The sequence below is a fragment of the Pavona decussata genome, unplaced genomic scaffold (genome assembly GCF_977016875.1).
Source record: "Pavona decussata unplaced genomic scaffold, jaPavDecu1.1 SCAFFOLD_34, whole genome shotgun sequence".
Lineage (NCBI taxonomy): Eukaryota > Metazoa > Cnidaria > Anthozoa > Scleractinia > Agariciidae > Pavona > Pavona decussata.
Window position 1 is genome coordinate 444,581 of NW_028145457.1, and position 14,305 is coordinate 458,885.

General features: G+C 39.5%; 1 protein-coding gene and 1 pseudogene across 1 annotated transcript; both read right to left on the reverse strand.

Moving 5' to 3' along the window:
* Window positions 1-4,981: 4,981 nt before the first annotated feature.
* On the reverse strand, window positions 4,982-8,735 carry LOC146484311 (uncharacterized). The gene is made up of 2 exons (XM_085104861.1): window positions 7,460-8,735; window positions 4,982-6,249 (listed from the first exon to the last, which is right to left on the reverse strand). Exons 1-2 carry the CDS (start codon window positions 8,268-8,270, stop codon window positions 4,982-4,984), a joined length of 2,079 nt encoding a protein of 692 aa, XP_084960987.1. The 5' UTR covers window positions 8,271-8,735.
* Window positions 8,736-10,800: 2,065 nt separating this feature from the next.
* On the reverse strand, window positions 10,801-13,972 carry LOC146484312 (uncharacterized; annotated as a pseudogene).
* Window positions 13,973-14,305: the final 333 nt, after the last annotated feature.

Here is a 14,305-nt window from a genome sequence, read left to right on the forward strand (position 1 = left end):
CGGCTCATGGATTAAAGAACGAGATATATTCATGTGTAGCGTGCTTGTTTTGGCTCATGGTTTAAAGAACGAGATATATCCATGTGTAGTGCGCTTGTTTCGGCTCATGGATTAAAACACGAGATATATTCATCCTTAGTTTGCTTTTTTGGCTCATGGATTAAAGAACGAGATACATTGATGTGTAGCGCGCTTGTTTCGGCTAACGGATTAAAGACCCTTTATCATTTACTGTGATGAACCGTGGGCTAACAATCGAATCGTGGACCACGAAACCGCCATTATTGCGGGAAGTACTTCATGCGAAAGAAAATTGGTGTCCATCGTGTTGTTTATTGTCGGTTTTAAGTCGTGTTCAAGTGTTTTCAAACTCTTGAATTTTGTTTCTAGTCGTTTTGCCATGTTTTTAGAATATTCCTTTAAGATAACGTGAGATTGTTTTTGTCCATGATCACTTGCCTTTATCACTTACTATGATAATGCTGGAGCCAAGACGGAAAGAAGAATTGGTGAGGATTTGGTTGCGAGAAGCGGTCTTCTCCCTGTCAAAAAGCAAGAAGGACCTTGCAGGATACTGGAACAATACAAACAGCGAGTTTGCGGAGTTTCTCCTTCACCGCAAAAGTTCCTTTTTGTCCATTTTGACTCATGTCCGATGAAAGCCGCGAAGCCCCGTTCACGCGGCATGAAATAACACAATGAATTTGAAACAAACCTAGACCAACCATCCCACAAGGAAATAAATGCAGTGAACATTTCAAACTCGCTGGCTGCTTTCTAAAGCATGCAACCATCCCACAAGAAAATTATAACAATAAACATTTCAAACTCGAATTTGTTAACGGAAGTGGGCGGGGTGGTGATACGAAAATTCGGTCCCATTCCACGCATTGGTGGTTTTCGTAGTATAGACTAGCTGAAACACCCAGAACTGAATCGGCTTTTTTAAATAAACAAAACCATGTTATCATTGCATGATTGACATCGGGTAATTACTCCAACAAAAAACCAATCCAAACAGACTCTGATCACTGATCGCTTTCATAACTGTCCTTATTTTAGAACACCACGTGCTTATCACATCACTGAAATTGACAGAATTTAAGTTATGGAACTCACAAGATGATGATTGCCTTCAAACAAGTCATTTAATGATTATCCTTTGGTTTTGTTCCCCACAGCCCTCTCTCGCGTGATTGTATGAAATGATTAGCTTGCAAGCAAGATCTTTGTTTGGGAGCCCCTACAGCCGGATTTAAAACTAGCAAGAGATTGTGCTTGCCGCAGATTGATAGGTAAACTGTTCCACAGCAACGCACCACTTTAGCTGAAACTGTTTTTTAGAAAATTTGTGTGGAGGAGTGGGACAGCTACTTTGCCCTCACAATTCCTAAGAGAATAGGTAGATATTGCACTCCGATTAGTAAACATTGATTTCAAATAATCAGAGGCGAGACCATTGAGAGATTTATAGACCATGGTGGCTGTTTTTAAATCACGTTAAAGGTTACCTTTCACTCTGGCGATGGAGATAGAGGACAGCGTAATTTGTAAATATTGTTGCTCTGTATTAAAATAGCTAAAACAAATACTTCCGGGCGTAGTGCAGACAACTGTTACTTTCTCAAACACAATTTCCAAGTCCTCCACCTTCACAGGCTCCAAGTTAGCACTCTCCTGTCAGAGGATATCAAGTACTGCTTCCTCTAGCTCAGAGAGTTGTCCACTTCTTCCTGCGCCAATCTTCTTGGACTCACTGATTTTTTTAATGGTACGTCAGTGAATGTTTGCCCAAATAACATCTCGCAGAGTTTTAATGCCGTCAAGGTTGGCTCCAACGCCATTTATTAGGCTCAGAATATACTCCCATGCCTGTTGTTTGCCCTTTTTGTGACAGTTGACGAGAAGGGTGCCAAAACTATTGTTCTGTTTTCCTTCACGAACTGCGCTAACAGTAATTTTTGTGATTTCGACAACATGACATCAAAATATCAAGTAATTCTTCTAAATGGAAATGACTTTGCACTGAACTAATTTGCACTTTTAGTGTTAGTTTTTTTTTTCTTGAATTCTTGTAGTTACAATTTGGACTTTACATGCGGTTTTTACAAGTGTAAAAACTGGAAGTGTAATTCCTTTATTAAACTGACCCCTGTTCTCATTTGTAATTTCAGCCCTTGATTACCAAGAAGACAGGTGGTTAGCATTTTTCCAGTCAATGATGGTTTGCAGTTGAACCTTTCATAGTTAGTTTTGTGGTGAGGGGGGGGGAGCAGTTACAAAGAGATACTACAACTAAAAGTTTTTTCTCATCTTTAAACTCTAATTAGTACAGAAGCCCACAAGGGACACATCTTTCCTGGTAAATTACCTCCATATTACAATAAGTTACTCATCCCACAAAATAAAGTGCACTATAAACAAAATAAATACGCACAATGCGAACAAAATAAATCCGCACACTACGAACAAAATAAATCCGCACGCTGCAAACAAAATAAATTCGCACACTGCGAACAACATAAATTCACACGCTGCAAAGACAAAATAAATCCGCACTCTGCGAACAAAATAAATTCGCACGCTGCAACTAAAAAAATCTGCACGCTGCAAACAAAATAAATTCACAAACTACGAATAAAATAAATCAACACACACACACACGGAAAACAAAAACGGGAACACTTAAACTGTTAACAAACTGAAGATACACTGCAAACCATAACTTAGAAGCACGCACTGCTAACAAAACATCGATCGCGCGCTGCAAACAGAAAAGCTGCGCGCTGCAAACAAAACGAAAACCTCTGCGTGCGCAGGTGGATGCGAAAGACTGGAGGCAAGTGATTCGCGCCAAATTTGAGATTATCAGCATGGAGTCCAGTGAAGACGATTTGAGCGAAGTTGAGCCTGATAATGGAGGAGGAATTGTTATTGAAGGTTTGCCAAGTGGATCCGAAAAGGAGGTTATTGAATATTATTTCAACAGAGGCCTTACCTACAGGGAAATAACGCTAATGTTAGGAAAACATCATCAAATAGATATGAGCGAACGAACATTGAAACGAAGGCTGAAAGACTATGGGCTAAGGAGACGTGATGTTGTAGATGATGAACTTGTTGAACACGTGAGAGAGTTGATTACACTCGAAATTAGCACTGGTCCAAACAGCCTCAGTGGTTACAGAACTATGTGGCATGTCCTACGCCTAAGACATAAAATTCATTTTCCTCGACAATTGGTTGAATTGCTTATGAGGGAAGTTGATCCTCGTGGAGTAGAACAGAGAAAGCACCGGCGTCTTCATCGCAGAATGTACGTGTCACCAGGAGCCAATTTCTGTTGGCATATCGATGGATACGACAAACTAAAGCCGTTTGGCTTTTCTATTCATGGGTGTATAGATGGCTTCAGTCGAAGAATTTTATGGTTGGAAGTACAGCGTTCAAATAAGAATCCGCGGCTAATTGCAAGGTATTTCTTGAACTGTGTTAAAGGAACTCATGGATGTCCAGTACGTGTGTACACTGACCGTGGAACCGAAAACGGAGTACTGACTGCAATGCAGTGCTACTTGCGTGCGGAAGGTGTTGATGAATATTAGGGCTGCAAAGCTCATAAATACGTTAAAAGTACGAGGAACCAAAGAATAGAAGGTTATTGGTCACACTTCAGGAGACAGCACTCAAGTTGGTGGATTGATTTCTTCAGTGACTTGCACGAATCTGACATTCTCGATCTGACCAATGAGATTCACACAGAGGCTCTTTGGTTTTGCTTTGCTGATATCCTGCAGGATGATCTTGATAAGGTAAAGGATTACTGGATTTCTCACCGGATCAGAAAGTCAAAGTATGCTACTGTGTCTTGAGTGCCACATATGATGTACTTCCTGCCAGAAGAATTTGGGCGAAGCGACTGCCTAGTTCCAGTTTCTGACAGGCTGAGGGAAGTGGGTAAGAATTGGGTGATGATCACAGTGACCCAATTTGGGAGGAGTACTTCCTCTATGTGATGGAAAAGAATGGTTTTGCACAGCCCACCTCCGTTCTTGAGGCAGGAAATTTGTTTCAAAAGCTTATTCGGTTTGCCACTGGCTGAGGAACAGTTAAAATAGCATAATTTGGAAAACGTCAAGGTTTACAAAGGTTAATTAAGTGATTACTATTTGCAATACTGAGAAAGTAACCACTTGCTTGACTGACAAAAAAGGATTAGTGACTCGCTTATTTTTGAAATTTTAATGTTTAACCTACACTTAATATGCAGTATTACTTGTTCTGTACTTTGAATAGAAAGGTGAATCGTTCATATTTTGAAATCAGGGAGAAAAGGTGGCTACTTCATACTGTCGGAAAACTGCAAAATGAAAACAAAAGGAAACTAACAGGGCGATTACATGAGACCAGAACAAAATCAGACCGATTTCCATACAAATCCTTATATATATCAGCAACATGAGAGCAGTATCAAATACTGAGGCTGACATACCGAAATAAATCTAAGATCAGTGTGCCAGTGGTTTGGCATGCACAGAAATCATAAAAGCATTTTCTGTATCCTGCAGTCATCTCTCCTGCTCATTTAGGGTAATGTCATTGTAAAAGTTTGAATTTATGCCACTTACATGTGATCACCCTCTAAATCTAGCTTTTCAGAACTTTCAAAAGGAATCTATTATTAATGATTTACAACAAATTTTCTCACTGCACTCTATTGCATGTAACTTTATTAAAGCATCTTTAATATAAACTATTAATCTCAAAGCTGTCGCACCTTAAAGAGGTGCTTTGTGTCAACAATTTGTACAAACAAGCAGTTTTTAGGTTGAAAAGGTACTTCATGCCTGCCCTGAACCCAACATGACACTGTAAATTTAACATTAATTTTGTAAACAATGATATCTTACCTGAGATGAATTAACGAGGTGTTGCCCTTCAAATTGATCTGTTCAATTACATGACTTCTTGACTATTATGCTCATGGCAACCCAAACCCATAAGCCTCAAAAATGTCCTCCATGAAGTTACAAGCAAATTCCTTACTGTCACAAGTACCAGCATACCTCTTATTCACTGGAATAGTGATAGTGAGGGAACATGTATTTCCAGAAATTCTTTTTGCAGTTAGTGTATTCTGGTGATCAAATTCTAATTTTCCTGAGAAATTTGGGAAGCGAGAACCACTTTCAAACTGCAACACATCACCTAATGTGAGAACTTTAAGTTCAGCATCACAAGCACCAGGTGAGCTTGTTTCAGAAAAAGGGTGAACATAACATTTCAATTTCTCCTTCTTCACATTACGTAGAAAGCTGTGCCAGTTATAGACAATTTCTGTTTCTTTCTCGTGCAATTCTGTTCCAGGGGATGAAAAACAAGGAACAAAGCAGCATTTCACATCCTCAACAGATATTTCCACATGCATTAGTTTCTTCACACCATCATTAGGGAATTTACACAACAACTCTAAAACACCAAACGAAGTTAGCCTCTTCTTGAAGCTATAAATCTCCTCTGCCACACTACTCAATACTATATGTTTGATACAAGCATTCAAAAGGTCTTTCTTGTCCTCAAAGGTAACAGATGCTTTTGTGTATCCCATATCGAAACGTTCGGGAAAGTTTTGGACAGTATCAGTAAATGATGCTTCATCACAACAGGAGGAAATGTTTTGAAGCTGATTCAGGAACTCACATTCATTTGGGACTTCCTCCAAGTGGGGTTCTTGATGGATGTCTAATACAAACCCCGCTAACATAGGAGTAAAAAAATGGGGTCCTGGGCAACCATTTACCAGAGCAATAGCTACAAGCTTACAAAAGATCTCAAACAGGCCTTTGCCCAAGGCCTCTAGGTTATGTCTAAAAGTAACATGAGGGTATTTTCCCCTTACAAGTGTACTATAAAGACTGAAACCAAGGAAGAGTTCCGAAAAGAACTCCCTTGTTACCCCTCCTGAATCCACTGCTTCCTCCCCAATGAACTTAACTGTTACCCTTGGTTTTAGATCTTCATCTTCTAAGCACTCAAACACTCTGTTAACTAAATTTTTTCTAGTAATTTCAATGAAGGTAAATTCTTCGATTGGAAAACCATTCAGAATTTGTTCCAGTGCTTCTTCCAAGGACTTAGGAGTGACTACTTCACATGTTTTTTCCACTGTGTTATGAACAAGAGCTTCCTGGTTGCTCAGACTCTGGTCTATGGCACATCTTAAAAGGAAGTCATTAACATGGTTGGTATCTGCAATAAATCAACATCAAACTTATTTCTTCTCAGGTATCGATACATCACCTCAAATTTAACAAAACATCTGCAGGTAGGCGACATAGGTTTACTTCAGCAGCAATGCAGAAACAATAACTATTATTAATTTGGGATTACTATAAACAGTTTAATCCTAGTTGTTTACATACCCCATGGGCAACCTTTCGGACAAATTAAATCCAACAGGCCCCAGGATGGGTAATTATTTTTAGAGTTCTTGACCTGGGGCTAGGGGTTAGGCGAATCAAAAAAGTAAAGTTTTTATTATTTGGTTGCCAAAACATAGGCCCCAAGTCCAGACCTATGAAACAATGCTTACTGCACTTTTCAATAACATTTGGACTCTCAAATTCAAGATTCAACCAACCGTCACGGTTTTCTGTGCCATCAATCACTGCAGTGGACCTCCAAGATAACAAAAACGTTTGGCTCAATGGGGTCAAAAGGTCATGTTCATATGCTGTGATTGGCAGATTTCCATCCACTTTGTTGGTTTCTTTATTTCTGTGGTCAGCTGGTTATCGCTGTAATTATGATTGACAGCAGTAAATCCTGCAAATTGTTAGTTGGGGTTGAAGTTCAGAGTCCATATGTTATTGAAAGGTGTAGTAATTAACAATTTAATAGAAAGGTCTCCAGATGGCATAAATTTTGAAGCTCTTTTCTGTTTATGTAATGTACCTGTTCTGTCCACTGCTAAAACTTTCCTGAGCTATATTTCTCAAACAGTGTCATCTTTTTGTTAAATTATACAATTCATAAATGAAGCCAAGTGTTTCCTGGTTAATACATAAATGTTTACCTTACTGTCTAACCCAGGATGACAAAGGTTCTCATACTTTTCCCAATAATACATCCAGGTATATCAAGGCAAATGAGGCCAAGGAGCTAAGGAGCAAACTTGTATCAAAAACAGGGAACAAAAAAAATCCAGGCGACCAAAAGAGTTGCACTGTTATGAAATCACTATTTGATGATGATGGCAACAGCTAGAACTAAATCATGTCATGCCTGATTTTTCTAATGTTTACACCAAAACAGTCCCTTAAAACATCCATTAGATTTCAACGTGTAAGTGGCACTGTAATGTGATGATTGTGTTATATATACCAAAAACTGAACTCCACTCTCTGCTTGTAAGAGGCCCCGTATACTACCAAAATTAGAGGCTGAATGAAACACCCACCTTCCAAATTTGTAACGGCTTCAAAATGGGCTTCATCACTATCACCCACAACAACGGTTTGTTTTGGTTCACGCCCAGAAAGCCATTTGGTAAGTCCTCCCTCGTTTTCACATTCTTCAATAGAACTGTTATCGGTGTCATCGCATCTGTTAGTAAACTCGTCAAATGGAATCAGGAAAAAAGTGAGACGCTTGTAGTCTTTACTTATTGCCTGCTTGTATGATGATAAAACAAAAGGATCCTTCGTTCCGGGAACAACGTTTAATTCACTGAAATCGGGAAAGAGCAACGTGTAGGGAATGGTTCCATCAAAGGTCTGGTCAAAGCTGGAATGCTTTGCAATAGCCTTTCCTATGATCTCTCCTTTATCAGCGTTTGATTTCACGGTAATAGAGTGCATCTTGCCACGTCGACTCTTGAAAACACCATCAACCTGGGAAGCGATGCCCACCTTAACTGCTACATCCACGTCCTTTGGAGGAACTGCCGACTTACCAAGAGTCTTCTTCTTTTTCTTCTTGGGTGGTAAGAATCCCTCCTGACGTTGTTCTTCTCGAAGGGCATAGAATTCTGAGAACGACAATGTAAGATCTTCGGTGCTTGAAGTCGCCTGGGAATCGCAAGTAACACTTGTCCTCGTTTCTGCAATAGCAGAGGCAGTATCTGTATCCCTTGCACCAGTCGTTGTTGGTGTGGAATCGGCAAAAACGCGTGAAACTTCTTCTCTAACTGCTGCTTGGATTTCTCTTTTGAGAAACGACGCCATGATGGACTGAAATGGCGCGAATAACTTGGCTCCAGTCTTTCGCATCCACCTGCGCACGCAGAGGTTTTCGTTTTGTTTGCAGCGTGCAGCTTTTTTTGTTTGCAGCGCGCAGCTTTTTTGTTTCAAGCGCGCGATTGATGTTTTGTTAGCAGTGCGTGCTTCTAAGTTATGGTTTGCAGTGTATCTTCGGTTTGTAAACAGTTAGTGTGTTCCCATTTTTGTTTTCCGTGTGTGTGTGCTGATTTATTTTATTCGTAGTTTGCGAATTTATTTTGTTTGCTTCGTGCAGATTTTTTTAGTTGCAGCGTGCGGATTTATTTTGTCTTTGGAGCGTGCGAATTTATTTTGTTCGCAGTGTGCGAATTTATTTTGTTTGCAGCGTGCGGATTTATTTTGTTCGTAGTGTGCAGATTTATTTTGTTCGCAGTGTGCGTATTTCTTGATTTTGTTTATAGTGCATTTTATTTTGTGGGATGTGTAACTTATTGTTATATGGACGTATATTACCAAGAAAGATGTGTCCCTTGTGGGCTTCCGTAAATTAGGATGAGGCCAAGATCTCAACAACAGTGCTGGCCTGTTGACCGGCCTCATACCAGCAAGTCATAAAAGTACACCACAGAGGGTATTACTAGTTGTTCAATTATGTTAATTTTGTGTGTGTAGGATTCGTAGTCCTATTTTTACCAAGTTAAAAAAGATCAGTCCATCAATTTATCTTGGACAAACAAAATTGAGTTAATGGTAATTTTCTGTGGGTTGGTAGGGGAAGGGTGTCCCATGACCGTAGGATTCTGTCTAAAGCAAAAAGAGTGCCTGAAAAGACCTATTAGGTTTAGTTCTTGGTTCTGTCCTCAATATTGTTCCCCACACTTAGGTTGATTTCATTTAGATAGACAACTAATCAACACATACATCAAACCTATAACAGACATATCTGTCCTACGGAATGTTGTAAAGCCAGAAAATATCCATTCCCACACCGAGGATGGGGACCAGAAACGTAAAGTGGGGGGGTGGGGGTGGGGGGGTTTATGGGCCTACTTTGAAAATAAAAATAAAAAACCTTATGCATCGAAGTTGGAATTTCCATGTTCTAATCCAAAATCCATTATTTGGATAGGCACTGTTTGGGTGGGAAATGAATATTTTCTGGTCTAATGCACTGACCTTTATCAAATTAGCATCCTTTCTACTTTCCTCACACATTGGAGTTCTGTTAAAGCACTAGGGTGCTGGTCCAAAAGTTGCTACAAAAATAATTGTCATTTATGGGTTTTTCCTAGGGAATAAAGGGTTAATTTTCAAAGTTTCGTCTTTTTAGTTTTGTCTCCTTGTTGTTGTTTTATTTTTCTTTTGCTTTGTTTGTATTTTTTTTCATGTTTCACACAGTTTTCAAAAATGAAAACTCCCAGATAAATATTCATAGAGTAGAAAAGAAGTTCAACACAAAACAGAACATAAGCACTTAATACGCCAAGACTTTCAATGTTTATTCTGGTAACACATCAGAACACTCTAATGACTGATGTGTTGCATCCTGCATGGTGCTCTCCATTCCAGAAAGAGATTCTCTCCTCTTCAGATAAATATTCATAGAGCAGAAAAGAAGTTCAATACAATAGAACATAAGCACTTTATACACCAAGACTTAAGCCCGTCAGCAAGCTTAAAAGCTCCTCATCTTCAGCGAGTGGGGCCCACTCTCCAAGTAATGCATTGTCCTCGAATGCATCATCACTGTCACCAGCAGTGTCATATACCATTTCTTCATCACACTAGCCATTACGTCAACAAAAACTTGACCAAGCTTATGAAGAATTTTTTGGCATGATTTATGTCCCAGATTTCAACTTTTGGCCATGACGTCCTCTAGACAAAAAAAGTGTTTCACAATTATCAACAACTTGTTCAATTTGTAACCCAGAAAAACCAAGTCTGGTATTCAGATTCATCAAAGTTTTCACATGACCTAAAGCAAATTTTCTAATTAACTCCATGACAACATGGTTCTCCAGAAAATTTATGGTAGAGGGAGAAATAATTCAAGTAGGCAGCGACAGTTTAGATTTAAAGCAGCGCTGACACTTGTCAGGGTAGGTATGGGAGGGGTTCGCTCCCTACCATAGGGGGGTCGTGAAAAGTGCATTTCAGTGCATTTTGAGCGACCATGTGAATGGGACCTATATGTACCCACTTTTGCTTTATTTTATACCATGTTTCCATTGTTCATACTATATGTTCATTAATGTCAACTGATACTTGTCACTTTGGTTGAATTTTCTCAAAGCATCACTCATTTTTATAGAAACTTTTAAGTTATTTTTCTGTGACGGCACTTGTATTTGTTTAATTTGTTTTCATGATTTGGTCCATTGCATTTGTCTATAATGTCTAATCATACTAGGCTAAAATCCGCTAAATTGCCTAAACATCACCCAAATCGGCTGATACTTCATACTTTGCTTGGTGGCTTTTATCAGTGACAAAAAAAAATTCACATTTCACAAAAATGCAACTGAATTAAAGTTCGATTTGTGGTTGAGGTCTAGGAGTTTCAGTTGAGCTGTTCAGGTTAATCATCGTCTTCCATATCAAACTCGAATTCCGAATCTGCATCAGAATCATCTAACATGTCCATGTGAGCAACTGCCTTTTGCTCTATTGTAGCAGTCATGGATGCCTGTGCCGGAGCTCTTTCTGGTTGGACTGGCTGAGGGTCTGTCACAGTTTTGACGATCAACTTGGATTGTTTGTGGTAGAAGAATAAATATTATTTATTTTGGAGATACCATTTTATGTGAGAATTATTGTGTAATCTGAAAAGGTCAATTCTATTATAAACAAATGATTGTTAGCAATACATACCAGTTGCTTCAGTCTGAATGCCAATAGTGACAGATTGCTTGTCTCTAGCATCAGCATGGTTACTGCCACCAATCTTTGGAAGATTTAAGGGTGGTACGTTCCTGTTGTGGGTATTTAGCCATGTTTGTGTAGCCTCTGTTAGGATTGCTTTACATTCGTCAGAGTTTAGTTCCGGGCCATTGATGGAAAGTTGAAGACATGCTGACAACATATCATTCTTCTGGCAGTTTCGCAACCTTGTCTTCTCCCTATTAATTGCACTTGCTCCTCTCTCTACAACAGCTTTGGGGTCTGGTTGTGTCAAGCAGCTTTTCACAGTGTCCACCAAGAATGAGTAGCTTTCCTTTAGCAATGCTTGTTCTTTCACCACTTTTCGGAGAAAACATTTAGGCGGCGACAATTTGCTGTTGTTTCCTTTCAGCACGTTTTGGGTCGGGTTCCAAGATAGCATCAAATAGTTAAGATTTTGCCACTGTACAACCATTTGGTCTTCACTGAACTCGAACTGGCCTGCAAGAATCTTCACATTTGCCACACCATATTAAGAAAACTGAGGCTCACTTGCTGTAGGCAGGGTGGTTGGGTTAAAGTTACTGAAGGCACCTAGTACTGGAGCAGCCTCAGTAAAACCGTCTGTCCAGGTTCTTTATTAGTGCTGAAATATAGTTGTTACAGAGGTTGACTAACATTTGTTCTTGTGATGAATCTAGTGTTAATTCTAGATCTTTATATCTTGTTTCCAAAGCCTCTTTTTGTACAACCAGTTGCTTTATTAGTTGCTTCTTTGTGTATTCAGGGAGGGCTCAATTGCAGAATAGTGTATCTTGTTGTGCTGAAACACCTTGCTTAGGGTAATAAGATGGGGGAGAACTCTGTTCAAGAGAACAAGAGTTCTGACAGACGTCGTTCTTTCTCTTGATCAAGCCATCAGCAGTGGCAGCGAGCTCCTGGAATTTCCTGAGGGTGTGTATTAGAGCCAACAGATTACTGACAACGCTGGATACACTCTGACCAGTTGACAGTCCTGCAGGCCCTCTGGACTTTACTTGCCAACGATTTCTTTTGTGTGTCTGGCACTTGAATGTTTCTCAAATTTTTGCAGACCTTGATGTAGGCAGAGCACCCTTTGGGATATTCAAGCCACTTCCAGAGCTGTTTAAGGGTAGACTTGATTGTGGTGATGAATTTGAACTGATCATTCGGGTCTCCATAGGTCAGCGCCAACCTATGGCTTATGCAGTGTATTCATAGAAGGTGAGGACACATTGCCTGTAGTCTAGCATCAACTCCATTCCTGGCTCCTGTCATGACACTGGCACCATCTGGCCGAAATCCACAGGCGTGCTCAAGTGGAAGGCCACTTTCCTTAAGCTCTTTTGTAAATAGTTGTGTGATAGTTTCAGCTTAGTGGAGCCGGATGACGCAAGGCAGTCTTTAACTTCTAAGAAATTGAAGTGGGTCTCATCGTCCTTATCTACGTGTCGAACGTAGATTAAAAGTTGTTTGATGACAGCACAATCAATTATTACATCAACAAATATGCTGAACTACTTGGCTTCCTTAGTCCGGGACAGCAACTTCTTCAGCAACTGCCCCACTAGGAGTTCATTTTCCAGTGAGAAGGCCCATGCAGCTGTTCGTCCAAACTATTGAAAGAGATAACTATCGCCAAATGATAAGTCCTTACAGCTGTCTTAATACCTGTTTCTTCTACCTAATCTTGACACAAATCACGGATAAGCCAAAAATCTAGTCTTCTGAACAAGGGGCTTCTTTTGTCTAAAGGCTTACTATCCAGGTTTCTGATTCTCCATGTAATAGTTAAATCATAATATAAGCAGTTGTTATCTAGAATTTTAGCTGATCTTTTTTCATTAGGCAAACCTCCAGAGCTATCAAGATCCAGATCCCTGACAACATTAAAATCTCTACCAATTATAATTCTTTGATTTTGACCAGTAATAAGATCGTCTAATTCTTACCTTTTTCTGTGTCTTCTTTGGGTCTTTTATTCCATGCAGTGAACAGCTATGAATAAAACGAATATTCTGGCCACAAAGATTTCAGTATGTTTTTATTATTATATTTTATCTTGTGGCTATCCAGGATTTGTTTTTATCGAACAAGTGTTGAGAAACAATATGACGGATTTATTATCCCACTTAAAAAAAAAAATTCGGTGACTAGCCGACACTTCTGGGGCAACTAGACACCGGAGCTTCCGGAGAACCCTGTCAGAAGTCACTTGCGGTACTTAACTAGAGCCATTTTAAGTTCTGTTATTCTGTGATGCACTGATTTCTTTTTCTTTTGCACTGAGGAATAATGGTTCTCATTGTCAACAACTCCAAAAAAGGTGTAAGTGGAGCACTCTGCAATGACATCTTTGGGCACAGTTGTCACAGCAGGTGTGAAGGGGGGCCCGAAATTGTAATTTTTGTACTACCAAAATGCATTTCTACATTTATTTGTTTTGAGGTATTCTTTATGTCCCTTTCAACATGATAAAGCATCAATCCTTTGTAGAGCAGATAAGAGAAACTCAGTTTACCATCATGGCCTGCACGCCCTGTCTCCTGAATAAATACCTTCACATATTTTGAGGGCCCAAAATGAATTGTTCTGTGAACACCCTTTCAATCAACGTCCATTCCAAATACTATAGTGGCAAAAAGGACAAGGATAGGTCCATCTTCTCTTCGAAGTGACCTCACAACTGCTTCTTTGTTGTCATCTGGTGTGCATGAATACAACATCCCCAGAACAGAACATTCCAAATTATCCTTCCCATACGTGCACCGGCCTGGCATTGATTTAAGTCTAGCATATATGAGGGAACACTGTTTTATGGTCTGACAGTAAACAACAGTTTCCTCCATTTTTCCTTGTTTAATCTGTTAAACAATCCAGTCAAAATGGTCCTACACCTCACTGTCATTAGCCATGTAATTTACGATATAGGTTATGTTGGCTTATTCGGGCTTTCAGTAACTTCACATATGTTTGTCAATCTGAAGACATAATGGCAGTCTTTTTTGTTTCTTCTGTGGCTGTTGCAGTCAGAGCCGTCATTCTTACTGATAGAACAGGAGTTCTTAGTTCATGCAAGTCTGCATACACTGCACAAAATGTGGTTATCTTGTTATTGGTAGATGTTCCCCTAACAATGGGACAACAGTGAATGTTAACAGTAAGGACATAAGCCTATTTAT

Bases quoted from the DNA above. Each gene is read 5' to 3' on its own strand.
- LOC146484311 (XM_085104861.1), bottom strand. From the start codon at position 8,270: ATGCGAAAGACTGGAGCCAAGTTATTCGCGCCATTTCAGTCCATCATG. The intron at 6,250-7,459 runs GTGGGTGTTTCA...GATTTATTGCAG, and splicing joins AGCCGTTACAAATTTGGAAG to ATACCAACCATGTTAATGAC.